The sequence below is a fragment of the Schistocerca serialis genome, chromosome 3 (genome assembly GCF_023864345.2).
Source record: "Schistocerca serialis cubense isolate TAMUIC-IGC-003099 chromosome 3, iqSchSeri2.2, whole genome shotgun sequence".
Lineage (NCBI taxonomy): Eukaryota > Metazoa > Arthropoda > Insecta > Orthoptera > Acrididae > Schistocerca > Schistocerca serialis.
Window position 1 is genome coordinate 786550273 of NC_064640.1, and position 24805 is coordinate 786575077.

The 24805-nt window shown below is 38.9% G+C and overlaps 1 protein-coding gene across 2 annotated transcripts in view; it reads right to left on the reverse strand.

Moving 5' to 3' along the window:
• Window positions 1–378: 378 nt before the first annotated feature.
• Window positions 379–24805, reverse strand: part of LOC126470633 (cAMP-specific 3',5'-cyclic phosphodiesterase-like) — a 929897-nt gene continuing 905470 nt past the window's right edge. For both annotated transcript variants that reach the window (XM_050098609.1, XM_050098610.1), the window contains 7 exons: window positions 24600–24693; window positions 12250–12461; window positions 8881–8979; window positions 8353–8617; window positions 7564–7841; window positions 7222–7404; window positions 379–7138 (listed from right to left, as the gene is read on the reverse strand). In XM_050098609.1, coding sequence (XP_049954566.1) covers window positions 6806–7138; window positions 7222–7404; window positions 7564–7841; window positions 8353–8617; window positions 8881–8979; window positions 12250–12461; window positions 24600–24693 — 1464 coding nt within the window. In that variant the 3' untranslated portion in view covers window positions 379–6805. The remainder of the gene's footprint in view (window positions 7139–7221; window positions 7405–7563; window positions 7842–8352; window positions 8618–8880; window positions 8980–12249; window positions 12462–24599; window positions 24694–24805) is intronic.

Below are 24805 nucleotides of genomic sequence, written 5' to 3' on the forward strand. Positions count from 1 at the left end.
CAAATCACATATACAAAATAATGATTATTGCTCAGGCTTGCAGAGTGATACATTTGCTAAGAATGAGTTCTGACTGTGCTTATGCAGCAGAGATCACTCCATCCAGTTTCAATACAGAACTGTACTTCAAAAATCATTATGAAGTTAAACTGGATGCTATATTCTACCACATGACACTACAACAATATTCTGGAAACCTAAGCTGTTATTTCTGGGAAGACTTAATTAATGGCTTGGCCAAAATGAAACAAAAAAGGTTTGTTATGCAAAACTTACAATCAAAGTGCTGTTTTCCAAACCTTCCCAATTTTCTCGCACGTAAAAAAAGGAATAAAAGTGTGATAGAGTAAATAGGTACATGAAATAAAGGAACAAATATACAAGCTTCAATTCTGATTTATTGACTGATCTGGGCTGCACATAAGGTGAGGTATTCATACCAACAGTGACACATTGAAGTTTTACAACAGAAACCAAAACCAGCATACATTTCAATTTTATTGTTTCACATACAATAGGAAGAAGGTTGGTTAATGACAATCACATGAGGCAAATTAATGCCACTATTTCATAATGTATTCCTCTGACACAAACTAAATATTTTTAAGCCAGGTGTACAGCTCTTTCCAACAGACATTAGCTTTTACTTCATAGTCTCATATATGTTACCATTTATATAAAGTTTTATTTTTCACATGGTTCAGACAGAGCATTGGATGGTATTCTTTTATAAAGCAAAACTATTAACACCATTTACTTCCTATTTTACACAGTGAAATTTGAACAACTATAGCTAAACATTTTCTTTTACATATTTGCAATCTGACAGAGGAAGTGAGCTACATAAACTGAAATCTCTTTTGGTACAAACAAGGAAAATCTCTTATTTTGTACATTGCTTAGTTTATCAGAGGTAAGATATACCTTTCACAGTTGATACAGCTTGGAACAGTCTACATCTACACACACACACACACACACACACACACACACACACACACACACACACACACACACACACACACACACCAGTGACTGAGGGAGTTGGTACAGTTAATGACTGACCTATGATCTGTTTTATCTGAAAACTAACTATGTCATAACATGCCTCCGAGAATGTTATAGGTTCTTATGGATAGTGCTATGATTTTACTTCTCTTATTTTATGAGAAACTTTTTTCCATTCTTGTTTCTTATGGCAGAAAAGAAATAAAGCAGGGGTTGCAGCTATAATACTTTATGCAAAGATAGCAGTCAATCAGTAATAACTATTGTGGCCCATAAATTATAAATATGAACTGGAAGCTTTACTGTAAGGTGACTTCAGAAATATATTTGAAAAGATGAAAATGCTGTTAGCTAGGGGTTTTAAAATACCTCACAAGAAAACTCAGTAAAGAGAGGCACCAACAACTGATTCTATTAATTTTAAAAATTACGTTGAGAGTTAAAACATTAAAACTATTTCTACTTTCCTCCATGCTTAAGTAATTTTGTAATGGTATTTTAGTCTTCGCATTCATGTTCTTGAGATTATTAGCATTACTGGAAATAATAATTCTGTAGTAGCCAATGCCAGATAATGGATGTGATAGACACAGAGCATTTCACTTTGGACTAAGTAATAACTATTTTGTAGTGATATTAACAAAAAACGTAAGTTTATTCATTTGGATTAAGTTCTGTTGCTACCTAAGTGATGACTGAAATGCTGCAAAGTTCTCCCTCGAGCTAAAGCAAACATAATTTCTGTAATAGTGTTCAATGCGGATGATACACCAATGCACTCACATGAGAGTATTGCAGAATTCTTGATTAATCTAATGCACGCATGTTCAACAAATTCTAACTGAAATACTTTAAGAGTGGATTGTAATTTTATAGTCGTGACAGTTTCAGTAGCAGCACTGTAAGAGCATTTGTGTACATGTGTATGTAGTTATATACTGTTCCTTATGACAGAGGATTAACACAATATTCACTGTATTGCAGCATAAATTAGTCACTTATTACAAAAATATATGAGCTAAAAGAGAACATTCTGATATAGCAGTCAAATGGTTATACCCTATCTGAATACTAAATAATAAATGCTGAAATTAATATCTGAAATTTTTATAGCACATTATGAAACAGATTTCTCTGTGACTGCAACATCTGTTTCCTGCCTGCCAGGTATATAAGCCCAGTAGTATTTCACTTACGCCTTTAATAGACATATACACGCACACACATATATATATATATATAAATACATATAATACAATACAAATATAATTTCATCAGCACTTATTATTTGTCTCAGGCTGCACTGGTGCAGTGCTTTTATACTCAAATGCTACAATGTCTGAAATTCAGTTTAAAAGAACAGAATAAACAAAAATTAGCGCAATTTTGTATCACAAAACTGCTTGAAATTATGTGGTCTTTGATAGTAGTATAAGAACTCAGAACTGCATACTGTTACATGAAATGGCAATGTTGCATATGGATTCCACATGCTCATACACATCTGAACATAATACTTATATGGTAATGAAAAATTTGTGCTTTGAAAGGCATCTGCATATGCATGATGATTATATTGTGCATATATAACATTGTTGCCAGCTGAATATTTAATATTGAGAAATAGATTTTTGAAAAGTAAAACATGAATAAATCACGAAAAGTCACAAAACACCAGTGCAGTTAACTATTGGAACAGTGGTAACACATACGCAGCTAATATTTTGGCAACATAATACTGTTCTGGGAGATTTGTGAATCTACACTACTTGATAACGACTAGGGTTCCTCCAGTAACATCAACATTGCCATCTACACGTTATCACACAATTACATGAATTTGAGGTACATTTGTAATGTGTGATAAATATCATATGAGTAAATAATGTATCAATAAAAAGCAAGTTACATGGAGAGAGACACATTGAAAATTATGGCATATCAACCATTTGAATTACATACTCCCCGATTCAAATATTAGCAAAATTTCAATGCTAGTCATCTAAAACAAATTGTAAACAAAAATGATTTTAACAAAGTTGCACAGATACACAATAAATGGTTATATCAACACACTAACTGTTTAAGCTGGTTTCTAGAAGGAAAACTACTGTTATTCATTTCTTGCATTTTTGTGGTTATTTGCCATGCTTTTGAAATAATAATACATCACCATCCATCAAATCAGTTTCTAAATTAATTTCATGTTTATTTCAGTAGCTTTCTCATTCTGTACATATAAAAATGTCTATCCTGCCACACAAACACATTAGTTCCAATGACTAGCTTCTGTGTATCTAACAGAAAAACAGCTGCAGTAAGACTATAGATGAAACACAATATTATGAACTAATGCTATACAGATATTGTCATCCTACAATAAAGTTATAAGTTTCATTTCTTTTGAATTTATTTGTGAATTATGACATTTCTTGTTCTTCTACACACTTCTATTCATTATTAAAAAAGACTTTGGTATATGTTGACCTAACTCTTGAATATCTCAACAATGAAATGTATGGTGTTTATACACATTTAACATCGATATGTCCTGGAGCAATAAATATTTTATGTAAGAAATTATTAGAGTTTAAAAGTTTGTTTTCAGTCAGTGAGGACACACAGAAAGAAACAAAAATGTTTACTTATTTTCAGTATTTATTAATTCTGCGATAATGTACTGTAGACACTCACAATTTACTTAATGATGACAATAAATATCATGAGCAAACTGTAAAAAAAGCATCCAGATCTGAAATTGTTCCAGATATGTAAACATTTACATTTGCACATAGACGAAATGAAGAAACACACACAAAAATGTGAGCAAAATGTTCTCCTACAAGAAACCAGCATTTTAACCCTGGGAAAGTGTGTTCCTCTTCTTCTATACACAGATCTAAATACAACATACACAATCTCTGTTTATTAATTTCGGCAATAAAGTTATCTTTAGTTTTTGTACAATAGTGTTACAAACTTATGTGCCATTACAGAAAGTGAAACACAAGCAGATAATATATATTACAAACACAATATAACAATTTAATAACAACAAAGTAATTACAATAAATAACCATACAGATGTTTATGAATAGTCACACACATAATAATGTTGGTGAAGATGAAAGTGAAGCACCAGTGCCTACACTTACAATTAACATTACACATTACTGCTTTTTGCAAACATACACACAATAATATTTTCTATAGATTTTTCATGAAACCCTGCTTTTCCCCATGTCCTAAGTTTTGTGAAAGAGTTCCTCAGTATTTTAGATCACTGCCTAGTAACGTCCAGCGTTCCTGCAGTCTGACAAACATACCACACACACACATGAGAGAGAGAGAGAGAAAAAGAGAGAGAGAGAGAGAGAGAGAGAGAGAGAGAGAGAGAGAGAGAGAGAGAGAGAGAGAGAGAGAGAGAGAGAGAATGGGCATTTTGGGAAAGTGCTCTCATTTTTAAATACTTTCACACCGATCATACTTTTGTAATCAGTGGTTAACCACCATTTGCAAGATACTGGGAATAGACATATAAATTCTTGTATGAAATATATCAGTTCTCTGCATTACTGATTGCCTTTATAGAAAGAAACCCAGCTTTCAGACTGTTCCATTTCTTTAAAAGAATGTGAGAGATAGACTGACTGACAAGATTTTCTGTAAATTAGATATACTCAATATTCACAAACTTCCAGTACTTTCTGTGATACCACAGTTTTCACTTTCAGATTTATTGAATTAATTCCAAATGGCCCAGTATCCATGACATCACGTGAAGAAAGTGGGTGTTGATAATGCTCTGAAGGCAAATACCAACACTTAATTTTAATTCCATAATTTAATTTTTTCATATTAAACATTACAAGTTTTACATTTTAGTCCTTCCATATATTAAGTTGTATTTTGTTTAGCGGAAAATTTGTCTTACTGGCACCAAGGTATATTAAGGAAATGGTGAAGTATATGTGAAGTAGTTAAAGGAAACAGGCATTGGAAACTGAGTAGGGGGTAAGGAGTCTCTCACAAGAAAAATAATGACAACAGAATCATCAGACAAGAGCAAACTATATATTATGATAATGTTCAACCTAGTATGCTTTAGTCTGCTATTGTTTACACAAATCTGGCTAAAAAAGCATAGCAGTAGAATAATGATAAATAATTTTTAATCCTATAGCTGAAAGTTTGTTGGAAATTTTATGTAGTATGCACATCACATATCCCTTCTATAGCAAAATATGCTAAATAACACCTTTTAGTTGAAATTAAGAAGTATGATGGACAAAGGGCTGTATTCCAATTTTTCACAGAAAGTGTACAGGTAGGACAACAAGTGAGAGATGACAAAAGCTGAGAGAAATGACAATACAATACTGATGAGTTAGCTGAAGTTCTTATTCACTTTTTGTATTTAATGTGGTGACTGAAAAAAATTAGCAGACCTCTGAAAATGATACAGTTGTTTTGTGTGTACTGTTAACACATACACTTTCAACAAATAAGTATTCTCATTTATTAGATTTCAGCATATTTGTGAAACAAACAGTTGTACTCTGACCATACTGAAAGAAGCACTGAACCTGCCAGAGCCTTCTTTGTCTTTCACACAGTGACAATGCCAGCTGGACTGTCTTCCTTATTGTAGTAAAGTCTCAGCATGTGGACAGTTTGAAATAAATCTTAATTTTACTTCTCAAGTGATATGAGAAAACATTATAAAAACAACACAAAAGATATACAGATATAAAAATTAGTTGCATTTATGAAGTGTCACATTCACAACTGAAAAGACAGTTGCTGTGACAACAATGTCAAATACAAATTATCACAGCAGCTACAAAACAAATGCTATGTAATTTATGTTTTGTATCTTCTTCTCCTCTCCCTCTTCTTTTTTGTTTACCCTTTCTCACTCTCGCATTCACCCCCTCATTCCCCAACATTTACAGAAAATGTTGAAAACACACTATTTCCATTTCCATCACAGGGCCAAGTAAGCAGTAGGTTTCAGGTAGTCCCTGACATAAATGGCAAGATTAAAAAAGAGATATGTTTTGTTGACTGCATTGAGAATCACACTTAAACTGTACTGAATAATCAGAGATCAGGACAGAACCCAATGGTTGGCAAATACTTATTTGTTGAAATTATCTGCAGTCTAGCTGCCTACTCCACTGCATTTGTGGTTATTTTACTTCACTTACAATAAGTTTTATTCTTTACTGGCTTACACACTTAATAAATTATAATATCTCTCTATATTTGCAACAGTATTTTAAAATACAAGGAAACAAAGATACGGTATATGACTATTCTCCTACTTTTGGTACCAGAATTTTGAATTCACCGCTTTACCAATTCTTAGTTTCCTGCTTATAAAGTAGTCTTCTCACTCCTCTCCAACAATACATGTTTCTGCATAAGTACAGCTGCTATTGTACAGTGGGATAACAATGCTAGAGAAACAGCTATCCTCAAATTAGCTAGTACTTTGCTCTACACATGCCATACACATTGACAAAATTCAGATGGTAACCTTGTACATTCATTACAACATTTTCTTATTTGCTGGTAGCTTCTCTTCATATCAGCCTCCAGAAGGCTCAAAACATTTTCAAATGCTTACATTTCTCAAGTAATACAAAATAAAAGACCAGAGTAAGAAATGAAGAATACGAAAGATACAAGAGCAGACAGATCGTGTGGCGTACTGTGACAGTGTTCACTGTCTGACTCGCCACCACTGCTGCACCTTCTCGTGCAGCTTCTTGCAGAGTCCCAGGAACCTCCGTCACATTCCTGCTGCTGCTGCTTCATCTCCTTCACCTTCACCTTCTCCTTCTCCTTCCTCTAGGGTCACCTGAAAGCGAATTCTGTCTGGTTGTCCAGAATGCCTGGGTGCAGCCGCCCCACTCTGTTCACTGCCACTGTCTTCTGTATCTTCCTCTCCTTCCTGCTCTCCTTCTGTTTTTCCTCCTTCTGCTGGAGGTGGACTCGGTGGTATCATACTTTGGTACCAATCTCGGTTTTCCTCTAGTGTATCTAAGATGTCTTGTGCATCTGGGTGTACCAAATCAGCCCAAGTTTCCCACAAGGGGTGCACGATGTAGTCAATGAAGCCAACCTGAAAGCAGATGTACATTTTAGCATCATTGTGAATGTTCTCTCTCTCTCTCTCTCTCTCTCTCTCTCTCTCTCTCTACAAACCTGAGACTTCTCAATTGTGGCACTGTGTCTGTCACACATTGGGCTGATGTCTAGGTTCTGTTCACGCTCTCTGTCACCTTGCTGAAAGAATTCCTCCATCAGAAGATCAACCCATCGTCGATATAATGGAAGAGGCTTTGTAGGATTGCTCAGATCAGCACAGTGAACTAAGTTCTCTAGTACCTGGAACCAATTGTAGCAAATGCCGAATGAAGCTAGTTCAATGGCTGATAAAATCTTTCGTAAGTAATTTCATGTAACGGAGTGAAGGAAATTGGAATAAGCAACCTTCTGCGGAAATAGGTAAAATAAATAACTACATCAATAACAACTGAAACATACCTGAATACGATCAGTGTAGTTGTCTAGCAGTAAAACTCCAGAGCCAGCCACTTTCTTTGTCTCCACCATTGTTTTAAGATCAGCAAGGAGAGACATGTGTTTTGACATATCAGTTGATAGTACCATGTCAATAGCCATTTTTCTTAATGTTTGGCGTTGCTTTTTGCTCATATTAACAAAAATATCGCATCCTTCATTTTGGAGGAGTTTAAAAGCTACAGCCAAGTGGTGATTTTCCAATACAGATTCATCATTGTACATCAAAGCAAGTTCAGAACCTGAAACAAGCAAAATGAAATATTAATATATCCATGTGAATTCAATTAAGGAAACAAACAAATATTTCAATTAAGGAAACAAACATTATAAAAGTAAATATCAGCAGGATGTTTTCATGTCATTCATCTAAGGAAAGAGAATGAATACAAACTACAGAATGAAGTGGACTACATGCAACAAAATTAATTCCTTCCTTCCTCCCCCCCCCCCCCCCCCAAAATGATATGATGTATGTACGAGAAAATTCGCATGGCTAAGCAAACATATGCAGCAGAATTATCTTTCAATTGAGAGTAATACTAACCCATCACTTAACTTCTGTAGTATGCTGTGTGATCAGTTATATTTAAAGTAAAGCTTTGTGATAGTCAAACCATCCTTTGAATTGGCTATTGTTTTACAATCCTTTTACTTTTATTTTTATTTTTTAAGAAACCCAATGACTTAATTACAGGTTTCCCATTAAAAATAAATAAATAAAAAATAAAATAAACTTTTCTCAATGCTTACTTGAATTTATAAGGAATTGGTTGGTGAGTCCAGGGTGATCAACATCATGTATTGTGGCTGCAAACAATGCAGCCATGATTTCCAGTGGTGTAAAAACTGACTCAAGTGCAGGAGAATTGAGAAGAACATTAGTAGATTGTGTAACATCTGCTGCATGCAGACTGTTGTGAAATGGATTATCTTTGACATAATGGTCCTCCAGCGTCATCATGAATGTAATAAATGTCTTTGGAGGGATCATGAAGGTCTTCAGCAGATCACGATTCTGAAACAGAGAAGGTAAATAGTTGAAAGGCCAAGTCAATTTGTAACATAAAAATTGCAAAAATGGATTAACACCAACAGCATTTTTGCCTTGCCTGCTGTTCTTAGTTTCAGACACAGACCATTGTAACAAATGATAAACTGCTATACATTTCATAAAGTAACAGTTATTATCTCTTTATCATAAATTCCTGCTTCGCACTACTTGAACGACATTTCTTCATAAAGATGCATTGTTTAAATGAGAAATTGTGACTTACTAACCTGGAAAGCTGTGTAAGCAACGCAAGTCAGAGGTCTGCCATTGGATAGCTCTCCTATTTTGAATATATCAATGCCCCATGTGTCAATTTCTGCAAGCAGCTGTAAAAGAAATACGAACAATGAAAAACATACCGTGATGAAACTAAACAGCATTAATTGAATTTATGTTGCAAACAGAAACAAAACATTTCACAGAGGGTAGTACCAAACTTGCTGTCCCTCCCTTTGAAGCATCCACGTGTAACCTCTTTAAAGAAATATATTTGATTATTCTTTTCTGCAAGGATAAAAAAAAAATATTGCAACAAGGATTTGAAAAGTAATTCGTGCATACTATCATGGAGTGTTTTCAGAAGCGTATGTAGCTCTTCCAATTTATTATTACCAGAGTGGCCTTGCAGTTTAAGTATGTGACTCAAAATTGCAAATTTTCCTAGCCACACTGTTTATTGATTTGAAGTGTCTTACATATTTCGATTATACACCATTTTCAAAGGCTAAATGGAAAACAAAAACATAGTACAATTAGTGAAGAAATAGTTACATCTCTGGAGAAGTCTTAGCACATATAAAAGTATGGGTACATACTACTTAGTCATCTGTTACAGTCAACAGACATTGCTCATGAGAAAATAATAATAGCTTAAATGAATTGTGTTAGTTACTATGGTATACAGTTCATTAATGATATATCATCATGATATTATTTACCACATGTTAAATATAGTAATTTACCAATCAGGATTGACCATAACCCAATTACACATTTTAAAATAATGGCTGTATGTAAGAATAAACATTGCATACATGCTATAATATACACATGTAGATTTACATCATGGAAGAATAACTAGTGAGAAATTAAATAGATTATTGTGAAGGGGGGAGAGGAGAGGGGAAAAAAGGGATGGAACGTTGGTGGAAGGGGGAAAGAAGACAGTTTAAGTAGAAATATTATAACTAAGACAAAATTATCATGATGTAAAGTACGTTCCAAACAAAATCAGTTGTGTTTATAGTCACTTAAGAAACAGCCATTTGTACCACCATGTTCAGTATATAAGCCCATTATTACAGCCTTAAAAAAGACTATTATAGTCTTACAGTCAATAAGAGAAAGGGGTTGCTAATTTTGGTGGAGGGGGGAAGGGTGTAGTTCAGAAGTGTGAAGTAGATGTTAGTAGAGGTGTAAATTTGAGAAGTAAATACAAGATTTCTTTACAAATTTCATTGCAATTAAAAATAATGCTTACATCTCATAGTGGCATCACAGTATTAATTATATTATAAAAATGATCACTGCTATTATAAGATTTAAAGTAAGCTATACAACTAAAGTCTGGCTTCCTAGAACAATGTATGATGTGTGCATGAAGTATAGAATATAGAACAAGTTTTCCACTTTCTAGTAAAGGCTATATTACAAGTAACAGTTGTAATGTAGACAATTTCTATGGAAATAGTGCTGATGCTAGGGAAATTTACACAAGATAGAAGTGCCTGTATTCAATAAATGTTACGTAATGTGAACTAAATAGAGGAAAACTCTTATAAGCAATAACGAAGATGCAGTCGCCATCTGGCAGGCTGCTATATTTAACGCATTGTAAGTAATATCATAATGATACATCATGAACAGACCGTATGCCTTAGTGACTTTCATAACACAGTTAAGCTATAATTATTTTTTCACAAGCAATGCCATCTAGGTTTTCCAAAAGACTGCACTATTTTCTTCATAGTTAGGCATATGACGAGTGTAATACAACATTACTTATTTTATTACCCTTAAAGACTTACCATGTGTGTGTGTGTATATGTATTTTAAATTAGTGCAAATAGAGGATGTAGTAATGACCAACTGTAATTGTAAATCTTACATATAGGCTGAAACATTTTCACAAGCAATGCTATCTATCTTGCTGTTAAGTTTGCACATATGCATTTAACAACACAATTAATCATTTGAACAAATGTAAAATAACAATTCACTAATTTTACTCTCATTTTGTTTTTAATCTTTATGTAATTTATAATACAAGTCTGTAAAATCACAACATGTAAATGGTAGACATATTGCTACCCTAGCGTGCTATTGCAGCTGACTTCACTGAAAACCACATGCATTAGAACGACTTATTTTGCACTTGTCAGTTCTCCACAATAGATGATTAAGTGCTACGTACTCTTATGCTCAGCATATGCAGTGTTTTTCATATGAATGCTTTTATATGTGGTAAGAGTTCCCCCCCCCCCCCCCCCCCCCCAGATAGTTCAGTTTTACTGTGGATTCAGAGTAACCATTTGTTCACAGATGATACTATCCTTGCCGGCCGGAGTGGCCGTGCGGTTCTAGGCGCTGCAGTCTGGAACCGCGAGACCGCTATGGTCGCAGGTTCGAATCCTGCCTCGGGCACGCATGTGTGTGACGTCCTTAGGTTAGTTAGGTTTAACTAGTTCCAAGTTCTAGGGGACTAATGACCTTAGAAGTTGAGTCCCATAGTGCTCAGAGCCATTTTTGATACTATCCTATGAAAATGATGTGTAATTAAAATGCATAAAGCAGTTCCAATCACTGAACAGTGCATCTAATATAATTTGAAATTTTGAGTTCAACATGGTCACTATGCCTGACAATGCATATTTGCAGATCATTAGTTAATTATGCGATTTGTAAATGGGGAAAGGTTGGATGGAGAGAGGGATATGCCAAGAGTGAGTAGAGTTTGAAAGTACTGTAGCATCCCAGAAATACTATTTATTGCAGAATACTCAATCTAAAATTATGCATTAAATAGTTATAGTATTAAATATGAATTAATGCTTTTGTGTAAGTGACTTTCAGACATACAATGTATGTGTTGACACTTCAACCAATCCCAACAATGAATTGAAACAAAATGTACCCACAGTCCAGCACCACCTGCGGCTGTGGCAGTTACATTGTTACTACTGCACAACATGTCTCCATATGGAAATCCTATAAAGTAGACTGCCTGCTTTCAACTAGAAAGCACACCGAATGGTGCATCATGGCCAGGGTGCTTTATCACCCATGTCAGTGGGTCCTAAGCTTACAGTGAAAGGTCATGTCCGTGAAACATTATTATATGACTGCATTAATGTCCAAGGTGACTTGACAAGCAGGAGGGTAAAATATCATACTTTAACTTATGTACAATACTGATAGGTTTTAATGTTAACAATACAAGGAGAAAAAGTGACTACTCAGAGTATAGGCGAATTTTTGAGTGTCGTTTGGAAGTTCAGCTATGTTCTCAGTTTACTTCGTGTGTGTGTTGACTGCTCAATGGCTGAACTATACACCGAGTTGCCACATTTACTGATTACGACATAGGGCAGACGTACCGTGCCGAGCTCTTCCTCGTATGGCGTCTCGACGCCGTGCTTGGGCAGCTTCTCACCAGTGAAGGAGTTGGTGTGGCACAGGGGCCGCTTCACCCCAGAGATCTGCGACATGGTGGCGCCCGCGCCAGGGCGCGGGCGCTCCTTCTTCTTGGCAGTGCGCTGCTCAGAATCTTCCACCCGCAGAGATGGCAAGTCCAACTCCTGCTGCTTGTCTGCAAAAACACGTCAGTGCGTAAACTCGCTGATCTCAAATACTAATTGTTGCCTACAATTTGCTATTCACCAGATCTCCATCTAGTCTCACAGCTGAAGACATTGTTATTTTTATTTGCATTTATCTGGTCCAGTAAATGCATTTATCTGGTCCAGTAAATAATACATATACGGTACAGCACATCAGATATTCGTCAAGTCAGTGCAAATATATCTTCATGTTTACATGATGTTTTCTATGTATTAATGAGTATATTTTTCAGCCCTAACTTATAATTAAACCACTTTATCTAGAAAATTACAATCGAAAATATGAACAAACTAATATTAACAATCACAGTTTTTAGATGTGACAAGTAGACAGTCACATTTACTCAATATTTTTGTAAGTGATAAAGAATGTGCTTATACACATAACATTAACTTACTTGGGCTCTCAAAGATGTTGGAAGAACTCTTCCAGATTATTTAGGCAATGCATTAATATATATATTCTTTTAACACTGCTTCAATTTTGTTAGGTCATTTATTACTTTAAATTCATTTGGAAACTTACTGTAAATAATTTTACAATCCTTTCTGGCACAAACTGGAGTGTGTGAAAGTCAGTTTTCTGCCTTGTATTATGTTGCAGATTTTCATTTTTGAGCACAAGACAATCATTTTTATTGCATATTTCCTATTAATAAATATTGTACTTTCAAAGTGCAAATACATGGAAGAGGAAGAATCCTCATCCTTTTAAACAGTCATCTGCAGGGCTTGTTCCTTTTTATTCCAACCATGATTCTCACTATCCTTTTTTGTATCCTGATGAGTTTTAGGCTTCTGAATAGAACGCAGATTAGCATGATAAAAAGTCATTATACAGTCCTTATGACAACAGTTTTCAAGTACTCTCATTATATAGCACATGGTACTTAGTCTCTTAAATATGCTGTCAAAGTGAACATCCCATCTACGGTTATCAAGAGCCAGATTCCCAGAAATTTTGTATAAGCAACACTTGCAATATCTGTGTCTGATATCTGCATTTTTGTGCACTTTTCACTGTTTCTTTTGACATGAAAATTTAACGCAATTGTTTAACTTTTATTTATTATTAGCTTATTTGACTGAAGCAGTTCACAACATTAGTTAATGTCTCGGATAACATTGTGTGCAACATTTCTGCTGTCTTCCCACTGATTAAAACCCTTGTGTCATCTGCATTCTGGCTGCAAAAGCTTTATAATTCCAAGGAGACAATTGGGGTGGGGGGGGGGGGGGCACTAAGAGTGATTTTGGAAACCTTTCAGCAAAGGTGTAACGAGCAAGAGGCAGTCCCACAAAAATAAAAATCTCTTTCAACTGAACTCACATCCTCTCTCGGAAAACAGAGACGTATCAGTTTGAAGAAAGCCAAAACATTTAACAGATATTGACTGGTAATAAGTGTACTATGAACCATACTAATATTTTGTCATTCACCTGAAAGTTAGACCCCCATCCCTTCTCTCCTCTCTCACAGCTCAGACCCTGAGTTCTTACTCTCTTCGAACTGTACCTCTGGGATTCTACAAATTGGAAATACGGTATACAACGTACATCGATTTAAAAGATGCCTACGATGAAAAACATGTGCATTTATGCCTAAAAACAATGACTTTCATTGTCAAACTGAAAACTTTTCACGTTGGCTGCGTATACGAACACTTCATCCAGTTATTTTTATGGACACAAGAATAACTGTGTGTGCTATGATTAGTCCAATCGCGTCTTCGGTACCTAAGGGAGCGTATTCAGCTGAAACACACTCCTTTATTCTGTTCTGAAAACCAATTTTTTTAATTTCGTAAAAAAGACTTTCGTGATATGTAAGGATTCTATATTTGAGCTTCACTTGCTTTAGATTTATCAGCGTTGATGTAACAGTTTCCTTCGACTTAAATGAACCTGTGACCATGTTAGTCTGGCCCGATTCGAGCTCTGTGCACTACAGCAGTACGCCGACACGTTGTACGGAAGTGTAGTAGGTTACTACTCCTTGGACTACCACTCCTTCCATTCACGAGCAATGCATCCACTAAGTGAGCTACAGGTGCCGCAATATATAATCACTTGCAGCATGAACATTCATTCTTTCGTGAACAGTTGTTTTCAGTTTTCCCTCCAATCAATGTAAGTCTGCAGTCTGCTTTACCCATATGATCACTCCACTTTACACCCACAGCCACTGTCATAACTAGCTTATTTGCACTTGCGCATATTGTAGTCAAAGTCAAACACATTATCACGTTTTGTAGACCCATCATGTTCAACAACTTCAAGGTGTAACTGTGAGAGTCATATTTATGGTAGAGGGGGAGGGGGAGAGAGGAGTTGTCTGCTTCAGACAACTTAAGTTATCAATAACGTGCGAAAAGTTTGAGATTTCAGTGGGTGCTACCTCCCAAGTCAATGAAAATGTGGCAACTGTGACCCTCCCACAATTCTATGATAGGCCGACCGAAGTGGCCGAGCGGTTCTAGGCACTTCAGTCTGGAACCACACGACCGCTACGGCCGCAGGTTCGAATCCTGTTTCGGGCATGGAACTGTGACCCTCCCACAATTCTATGATAGGCCGACCGAAGTGGCCGAGCGGTTCTAGGCACTTCAGTCTGGAACCACACGACCGCTACGGCCGCAGGTTCGAATCCTGCTTCGGGCATGGATGTGTGAGATGTCCTTAGGTTAGTTAGATTTAAGTAGTTCTAAGTTCTAGGGGACTGATGACCTCAGATGTTAAGTCCCATAGTGCTCAGAGCCATTTGAACCATTTGAATTCTATGATACAAATACCAAATAATCTGTGTTTATTTTGATCTCCCTCCGCGCAGTACAGTCCGCCTACATCCTGCCTTCTGCGCACTTACAATTTCTCCTTTTCTAGCAACATCGTTGGAAATGAAATTAAAACACTGTATAGCAGCCGGCCGGTGTGGCCGCGCGGTTCTAGGCGCTACAGTCTGGAACCGCGCGACCGCAACGGTCACAGGTTCGAATCCTGCCTCGGGCATGGATGTGTGTGACGTCCTTAGGTTGGTTAGGTTGGTTATGTTTAAGTAGTTCTAAGTTCTAGGGGACTGATGACCTCAGCAGTTAAGTCCCATAGTGCTCAGAGCCATTTTTGAACTGTAGCTAGCACTCTGCGTTTTGTGACATGAACTGGAATATCCTTACGACAATAACTTCGAGAACAAATAAAGGGACACACAGAAGGGTGTATTCGCAACGATAATTAATTATAAAATTTGTATGACATATTTCAGACTCGAGGTATATATACCACAAAGAGCAACTGATGTTTATTGGAGGAGTGAACCTTGCATCCCTTTGGTGAACGACTTTTTTCGGTAACGGCATATTAGCCAAAATTAAAGAACTATTGTTTTTCGTAGGCGAAGGGAAACGTCTTAGCAAACTTATTGTTTAGATGAGAATCATTAGCGAAAAGTCTGTACTCCTTAGCTGTCTGGCGCAAACAATGAAGCTCAGCGGCTGCCCCCTCTGATGAAATGTTCAACGATAGACGAAGGTTTGTCATGCGACGTCCGCCCAGACGAAACTACGAGAACAATGACGATCAAAACGGAAAATAAAGTTGTCAGAGCGTCTGACTTCCATGCAGTGGGATCGGGCACGATTCCCGGCCAGATCTTCGGTCGGGGACTGGATCTTGTTTGTCATTATTTCATCATCATCATCAACAAGCAAATATCCCAGTGTGGCGTCAACTGAAAAGACTTGTTCAGGTGGGGACTCAAGGCCATCAATGCCATACGATCATTTCATCCCTTTTTTTCCTTTTCTTGTTTTCATTGGAGAAAAGCAGCAGAATGAAAGCGACGCTGCACTTGGGAGCAATCAAATAGTTAGCGTGTCCCACTGAACTCTTGCCTCAGCTCGCTCGTATCCCACTACAGATCGATGCCTTCCTATCTACATCTAAACTTAGCAGCTCAGTGCGACGAAGAACGAACGGATTAACCACGTAAACAGTGAGCGGAATCAACTCAGTCACCGGCAACAATGGAATTCATGTAAAAAAAGCTCAACAATGTATTGTCTCTAGATGTAACTCGTGTCATCTACACATTCTTCCCAAGATACATAAAGGACCAAAATTTCTTTGAACAAAAGTCTTGTGCAAATCAGATTCTTAATATTATTTATTACTGTATATAAAAGATCGACAAAGTTGTTTTTTGATCTTCATATTCGTACATAAAACGTGCAGTTTGCAACTCGTGTTACCCTCATAAACCCCAACACGGTAGAAATTCTGCCCAGTACCGCTACAGTAAGTCTTTCAGTCGTCGGTGGACTACGCAGATGAAAATGAACTTTCTTTCAGAAAACAGTTATGACACTAATCAGCATACTTTATACCGCATTGAAGTGGGTAGCACACAGCAGCTGATACCAATTTCTCATCTGAAGCTGGAGAACGTTCCTCGAAATATACTCTGGAAAGTGTTGCCCTATTTTCTTGCTTATATGACATCTTTTATTCAGGATTTACTGTCATATGGACACTGTGATATGTAGCGAAATGAACCTTTTGTTTCCTCTCTGCTAGTAGCAATGAAAGAGAGGCAACTGTTAAGAAATGGACAGTGGGGTTCAGACGTGGTCGTGATTCCCTGAAAGGTTATACACGGGAAAGAGTTCCAGGAACTACAATCACACACGAAAATATCGAGGAACTACACAATACGGTACGGAACAATCAGGGATCAAAGGTACATTACATTACATGAGTAGTAGTTGTAGTAGTATTGCGTATTTTACGCGTAGAATTAACTATGAGGAAGTTTTGTGCAAGATGGGTGCCAAGTTTGCCGAACGCTGACCGGAGCAAATAAGTAAAATTTGTTAATGTTTGGAATGTTTCAAGAAGAACACAACTGATTCTGTTCGTCAGTTTTTGTTGGTGATGAGAAGTGGGTCCATTTCTTCACTCCAGACACAAAAAATTAATCAAGGCAGTGGAAAGAAGCCGGTAATCATGCACCATAACAGATGAGCCCGTTTGGTCTGCCTGACGCCTTATAGAGAGGAAAAGTAATTATTATTGATTACGCTCCACAAGGAAAGGCAATAACTGACCAAGTGTTAAAGGAACAACTACGAGACCTGAACTGTAAGGGGGGTTGGGGCGGCATCATCATTCTTCAGGAAAATGAAACTACCCATTAAGATACTTTGGAAATGGCGAAGCTGAAGAATTACACGTACGGACTGTTAGAGAACCTAACTATTTCCGAAGATCACTTCGAATTTCTGCATCTAAAGAAATTTGTGAGCGGAAGACGCTCTGAGTGCACTGAAGAGGGTATAGTCATGGCTGGAAATCATACAGATCAGCCCCCCCCCCCCCCTCTCTCTCTCTCTCTCTCTCTCTCTCTCTCTCTCTCCGGTGTTGCAATCACCTCGCTGGAAAACGTAGGACAAAGTGCATTGTCGTTGACACAGAGATTGAGCCGAAAAATACGACGACGGCAAAAAATCGCGTCACCAAGAAGGAGTTGTGCCACATAAGCGTAACTTCGTATGCGTGTTTCTACGTCTGGAAGATGACGTCTATTGAAATTTTGCGCCAGTCGATAAGACTGGAGTAGCAGCGGCACTATGAAGATGTGAATCAGATTTGCTTTAAATACACGCAGTAACCGTCACGAGTGTTAGTTACCTTTGAAATTGGACATGGTGTGTTGATGTTATTCATAACGCATTTAAAGTGACAAAGACGCCATTATCAACACGTCACCGAGTTTGAACGAGGCCGTATAATAGGGCTCCGAAAGCCGGATGTTCCTTCTGCAGTACCGCAGAAAGACTTGGCAGGAATGTAGCCACTGTACATGACTGCTGGCAGCGGTGGTCACGGGAATGTACGATCGCGAAAGGTCGGGCACCGTACGGCTACTTGGCACTACCGAGAGGGACGACCATCGTGTTCCGGGTTCTGGCACGTCGTACTGCCTCTGCAGCAGCAATTTGAGCAGCATCTGGCATCAGTGGCACAATGAACTGTTACATATCGGTTACTTCAAGTACAGCTCCAAGCCAAACGCCCTGTAGCATGCGATTAGTCAAGCGGTCTAAGGCGCTGCAGTCGTGGACTGTGCGGCTGGTCCCGGCGGAGGTTCGAGTCATCCCTCGGGCGCGTGTGTGTGTGTGTGTGTGTGTGTGTGTGTGTGTGTGTGTGTGTGTGTGTGTGTGTGTGTGTGTGTGTGTGTTCAGGATAATTTAGGTTAAGTAATGTGTAAGCTTAGGGACTGATGACCTTAGCAGTTAAGTCCCATAAGATTTCACACACATTCCCCCGTAGCATGCATTCCACTGACCCCAAACCACTGGTCTTTGTGACTTCACAGGTGTCAAGAGAGACCTCACTGGACAGCGGGATGGAGGTCTGTCGTGTTTTCTGATGAAAGCTGGTTCTTCCTCTGTGCTAGCTAAGGCCATGTGTTGGTTAGGAAGAGGCAAGCTGATGTCCTGCAACAACACTGGGCCTATCCCTGGAGCTATGGTCTGGGGGTGTGATTTCGTATGACAGCAGGGGTACTCTCGTGGTTATCTCACTCACCCTGACTGCACCCTGGTGATTTGAACTGTTGTGCTGCCATTCATGACCACCATTCCAGGTGGTGTTTTCCGACAGGATAACACTCGCCCACATACCACTGTTGTAACGCAAAAACGTGGTCTACCGAGTGTCGACGTGTTGCGTTGGCCTGTTCGATCACGATATCAGTCTCCAACCGAGCACATTTCGGACATCATCGAACGACAACTCCGGCGTCATTCACAAACATCATTTTCACTGCATTGACCGGCCACGGGGCAATAGGCATCCAACTCCATCCCATAAACTGACATCCGGCATCTGTTAAACACGATGCGTGCACGATTGCATGGTTGTATTGAATATTCTAGCGGTTACAACGGTTATTAATGTACCAGTATTTCACATTTGCAACGGCTTATCTAGCGCTTACATTAACCTGTGACCTTGTAATATTAATAAAACATGTTACCGTGACAAATGTATTCCCGAAATTTCGGTACTCTACATTCATTATTTTTTGGTTCTGCGATGTTCTTCCGTCAGTGTATGTATCTTTTTGAACATAAGAAAATGTGACACTGCCAGTCCGACGAATTTTCTCCTCACCGTCGTAGAACCAGACGTGCTACTTAAAACCACAACGGTAGATGCGCTTCTGGAAAATCTTAACACGACGCCTTTGACAACGCGTGGCTGGCGCGGACTGTGCTCAAACGATCGTCTCCTACAGGCGTGGCCAGAATCACTGTGTAGAATTTGTCAACAGACAGCTAATTTGTTTGTCTGTCGGCGAGAGCGAGTTACTCATGGTCGTGGCTTCCTGTTGTGTGCGACAGCGGCCACTTATCTGGAAACTTGCAACGTCCGCGCGCGCTGCCGCCTGGGATGCGGCCAAGTCAGAGGACGCTGCGACATCACCTGTTGCGTAGCTGCACACTAAATCTTCGCAAATGCTGCTTGAGGGCAGGCCCTCGGCAAACAGGAACCCTATTGTAAAACTGAATGACCTACCAAGAAAGAGGTATCTGTATAGGTAGTTAGATGACGAGAAGAGACTTCCTCGCCACATACAGTTATCCTTCGCAAAATGCGGTTAATTTTATAAACACAATTGCCAGTGACAGCAACGTACGATTATAAAATACTATCGGACGCTGTGTGGTTGTAACACTCTCTCTCTCTCTCTCTCTCTCTCTCTCACTACAGAAAAGCAGCAGCAGCAGACCCAGATCGAGGCGAACGAGTGTAGGTACTCCCAAGACTGACTGAACTGCTAGGACAATTCTGGCTAAAGCTCTGGTTTTGATTATTAGAGTTTGACCAGAGTACAGAGCTTTTAGATACATGGACACGTCGTACTAGTCACGGTAACATGACCAAAACACAATCTACACCATCACAGGTTCTACATTTGCAGACAAAGGAAGCCTATATTTTTGCAGAATAGGAGAGTGACTAGAGAGGAATTAACTATATTGACGGCTATCAGAGAAAGACTGAATTTGTGTCACGTAAAGACATGATTCGTCTCGTCAGTGGCGATAGGCTGTACTCGAGGTATTTGTTCAAAAGATGTTCAAATGTGTGTGAAATCTTGTGGGACTTTAGTACTAAGGTCATCAGTCCCTAAGCTTACACACTACGTAACCTAAATTATCATAAGGACAAACAAACACACCTATGCCCGAGGGATGACTCTAACCTCCGCCGGGACCAGCCGCATAGTCTATGACTGCAGCACCTTAGACCGCTCAGCTAATCCCACGCGGCGAGGTATTTGTTGAAAATTAGGAAACGGAACAAGAATTGTGTGACCTAACAAGTCGGGATTTGTGAGTAGCTACGTGCTTTGTACCCTTCTGGTAGAGGTTAGGCAGCATATCCTTTCAGTAGATCTTTATGACGTTTTGAAGTGACGCAGAACTGTGATCCTCAGTAGACAACAGACCGTACAGCCTTGAAACAAACTTTGTGACTTACTTCGACGACTTCTTTTCAGTGACCCTGCCTTCCTTGAAGACTATAGAAATGACTTGCACGGGGATACAGACGAAAGTAATCGTGGAATCAATGTGAATACTGTACCCGAATAATCAAGACGAAAGAGACGCAAAGCGGGTTCCCACGCATAAAGTGGACTTAATTTTGAATTTTGAGGAGAAATCTACGTGAACAGGACTACGGACCAACACTGAATCTTAATTAAGTGGTATGTCCTCTACATAAATCGCAGACAATGAACATGAATGTATGTCAGTTTGTATGTACATGTTGCCAAGAAGTGTTTGTTGTCAAAACATCTTTAATTTAAGAAGTGTTTAGAATTAGATGAGAGGTACCCAGGAAAACTCAACTCTGATGGGGGAGCTTTGAGTCGTATCTTATTCAAATAAACCTGCTTACAGTGATTTGTGGAAACATGGAAAATAAAATCGCTCTTATTCAAATAAACCTGCTTACAGTGATTTGTGGAAACATGGAAAATAAAAATCGTATTCGGCAGGAATGTGATTGCAGCTCTGTACGGCCATCTGGACTGGGCGTTTCCGCAGTCACTGACGGAGAATGCTGGATGGCTCCATAAAGAATGCCAGAGCCGACTTCCTCTTCCATCCTCCCCCAGTCAGAATTTTAGCTTCGGCTCTAATGATCTCGTTTTCAACGGAACAGCAAACTGCAATCTTTTTCATTCTTCTAGCTCGGTGTGCAGTGTACATGCGTAGTTTCCACAAATATAGTGCTATTCTTCGAATATCAGGACAACGACCTTTCTAATGCTTACAATGAAATGTAGAGCAGTCAACTTATTACAGCGTCACTCTGTTTTTCATAGAGCTAAATAATTTTCAGTAACTGACATTGCGATGCAATGAAACAGGATCCACACATTACCGCTAATTTGTTCTTTTTTATGGAACAATATTTCTAGGGATAGTAAAACTTCCAGCTTGAGAGAACACCCGCTTGTACTAGAAATATTTCAAGACTGGGAAGCAGCGGTAATGGTTTGGCCTTTTCCGGTGTGGCGACGTTTGGGGAAACCGATATTGCGCCAAACCACCGGTCCACAACATCTTTGCTAGTGGTAGTTGTACGAGAAGTATGCCTACAACTTGCCACGAAACTGTCCACCCACAGACATGCGAGTATGCTTGGAAGAGTGGGCAATGTCGGTAGAGAACCCTCGAAATAAGTTACTTCTCCGCACCTACTCCTCCAAAAATATTTTTATGGACGAATTCTGACAACATACTAATTCTTTAACACACAATATCTTCCATTTACCACATGAAAGATAAAAAGACTGAGCACAAGCTCGGATTGGACAATGACGAGGAAGGAAATCAGCCGTATGCTCTCCAACTGAACCACTCCGACAATCCCTCGGGCATGGATGTGTGTGATGTCCTTAGGTTAGTTCGGTTTAAGTAGTTCTAAGTTCTAGGGGACTGATGACCACAACTGTTAAGTCCCATAGTGCTCAGAGCCATTTGAACCATTTTTGAACCACTCCGACAATCACCTTAAGTAATTTAGAGAAACCACAGCAAAGCTAAAACCTGATAACTCGTACTTCCCAAATCTAAGTGCCGCGTCATAAGTACCACGCCAGCCCGTTTGGGAACGACAAGGCCACCCACGTGCTGCCCTCTTGTCAAAACACAAAATACTATCCATCGAAACGTGAAAACGGATTACGCATGCCATAAGAATCGTACACTAGTATAAAGGCTCTTGACACAAGAGAGCCACGTGTCGCAGAACAATGCCTCTGGCCGACGCCATTTGCATCCAGTTGAGTAACTTCTACTAGGTTCGCAATAGCAAAGTAGTTTGAGGGAGTGGTGGCTGCCACAAAAGGGGTAAGTGGAAGGCCAACCGCATACTAAGACACCATTACATAAGACGGACACTGCAACCATATCCGACTGGTAACCACGTGTAACCAATCTGCCAGTCGCTTTTAAACAGATTATTTTCTTCGATTACTTCATCATTTCACCTATACTGATCACAAAGACATGATGTTTCAAAAACAATAAATATGTCAAGACCCGTTCGTAAAGTCACGATCGGTGTCACAGCAAGTTACACTCACGGCTGCGGCGCCTCTTTTCATTGGGGTAAGACATGATATTCTGTTTCTTGTAACGTCTGTTCCTAACTGTTCCTCTGAATTAGTTTTAAACGTCCACACTGTAAAATCGGTACTTTACTTTTGAAAATAGCCATATAAGCTAAATCTAGTTAAGGATATGTGTCGCGACGTATGTCATGATAAGCTTACGGCGCCAGGGAAAAGTGTAGCCTAGATTCGTAGCTAAACGCCGCCAAAATACGCCAGAGAGCAGAGGCACACTGCTGCAACGAAGAAGCAGATTTCGTCGAGCAGTCTTGCTAATAGTTGCAAAATTTCGTTTCTAATCGCACTCTGCTCTCGTACGTAAACAGCCTCTTTCCTCAAACTGCTCTTTGACATCAGATGATTGATACAAAATTATAGTTTTAATGCATTCTGTACTGCGATTACTGATTCACTGCTGTGGACCCATCCTGGACTGTTGCTGAACGAGCGAAGTGTTTGTATGCTAGTCATCTACGACCCGTCATTTCAAGTAAAAAGAAACACTTTCACCAACGGATATTCAAGAAACCCCTAGAGCACTGATGCAGTTAGTACACGCTTCCCGCCCGTGTCACGAGGACAAGCTTCACCACAACAATGCAGTGTTAAACCGTGTGTTCAAGCAGAAGCCACATCCAGTCCTTACGAAGGCTAAACAGCGGCCATAATCCTCTGCTTTGTAACTAACTTTCGCTTAATGTTCCTAGGGCATGCAGGCTGACTTGAGAGTTCTGTTTTGTTGGCACAATGGCCTTTCGGATCAAAAGTCTTTGCCTACTTTAGACACATTTTTTGTATTTATGAATTTCTTCGGACGAAAACAGAGGAGGAGAGGATTGTAGGAGCGCGAGTTTAGAGTGAAGAAAAGGACGTTTCAGTGATCGTTATCGACGATACCGTGGATCGAAATTTTCGTTACCAAACCTGGTGCAGATTCTTGTGATTATGTACAGTCATTGCAGAAAGGTCGGAATACCTGCTAACTCTGGGACCGATCCTTTTGTGGTCCCCGTTATGTGGTTTCGTAGTCCGAAGTTTAGGATTCGACTAGGGACGGCCAGTTGACTTCACAAGTCAACGCTATTAAAAGGTTTTCTAACAAAAGTTAGAAGACTCTCACGAAAATTTAACATGATAAGCGGCTGTCTCGCAAAACTAACGGTGGTCTTTGAGAATGAGGCTGTCGTACGAAGGATTGCTGGTAGACTTAACACAAACCCAGGCCCGTTTATGGTGACAATGCATAATGGAAACAATGTTACTGGACTGCACCACTGTAAAATACTCAACTTTTAAATGGGAAAGCAAGAACTTCCTTTACATACATGCGTAAAAGAACACATTAGCGTAAATGAACATAACAAAATGTAAACATGTTTTTTCTTCATTCAGTATTATGTATAGAATTACTCACCAAGAAAAGTTGAGCAGATGTACTCTGAGATCTGGTTCCCTGATTTGCTGGACTCTGAGAAATGGCTTAGTTCTTTATTCAGCATGCGTTTGAACTGTAAAAAAGGAGACAAAGTATTAATGGCGTGCAATATACAATGGAAATAACAGTAACAAATAAATAATTATTGATCAAGAGTAAAGAGGAGCAGGTCAGTCGTGAATCAC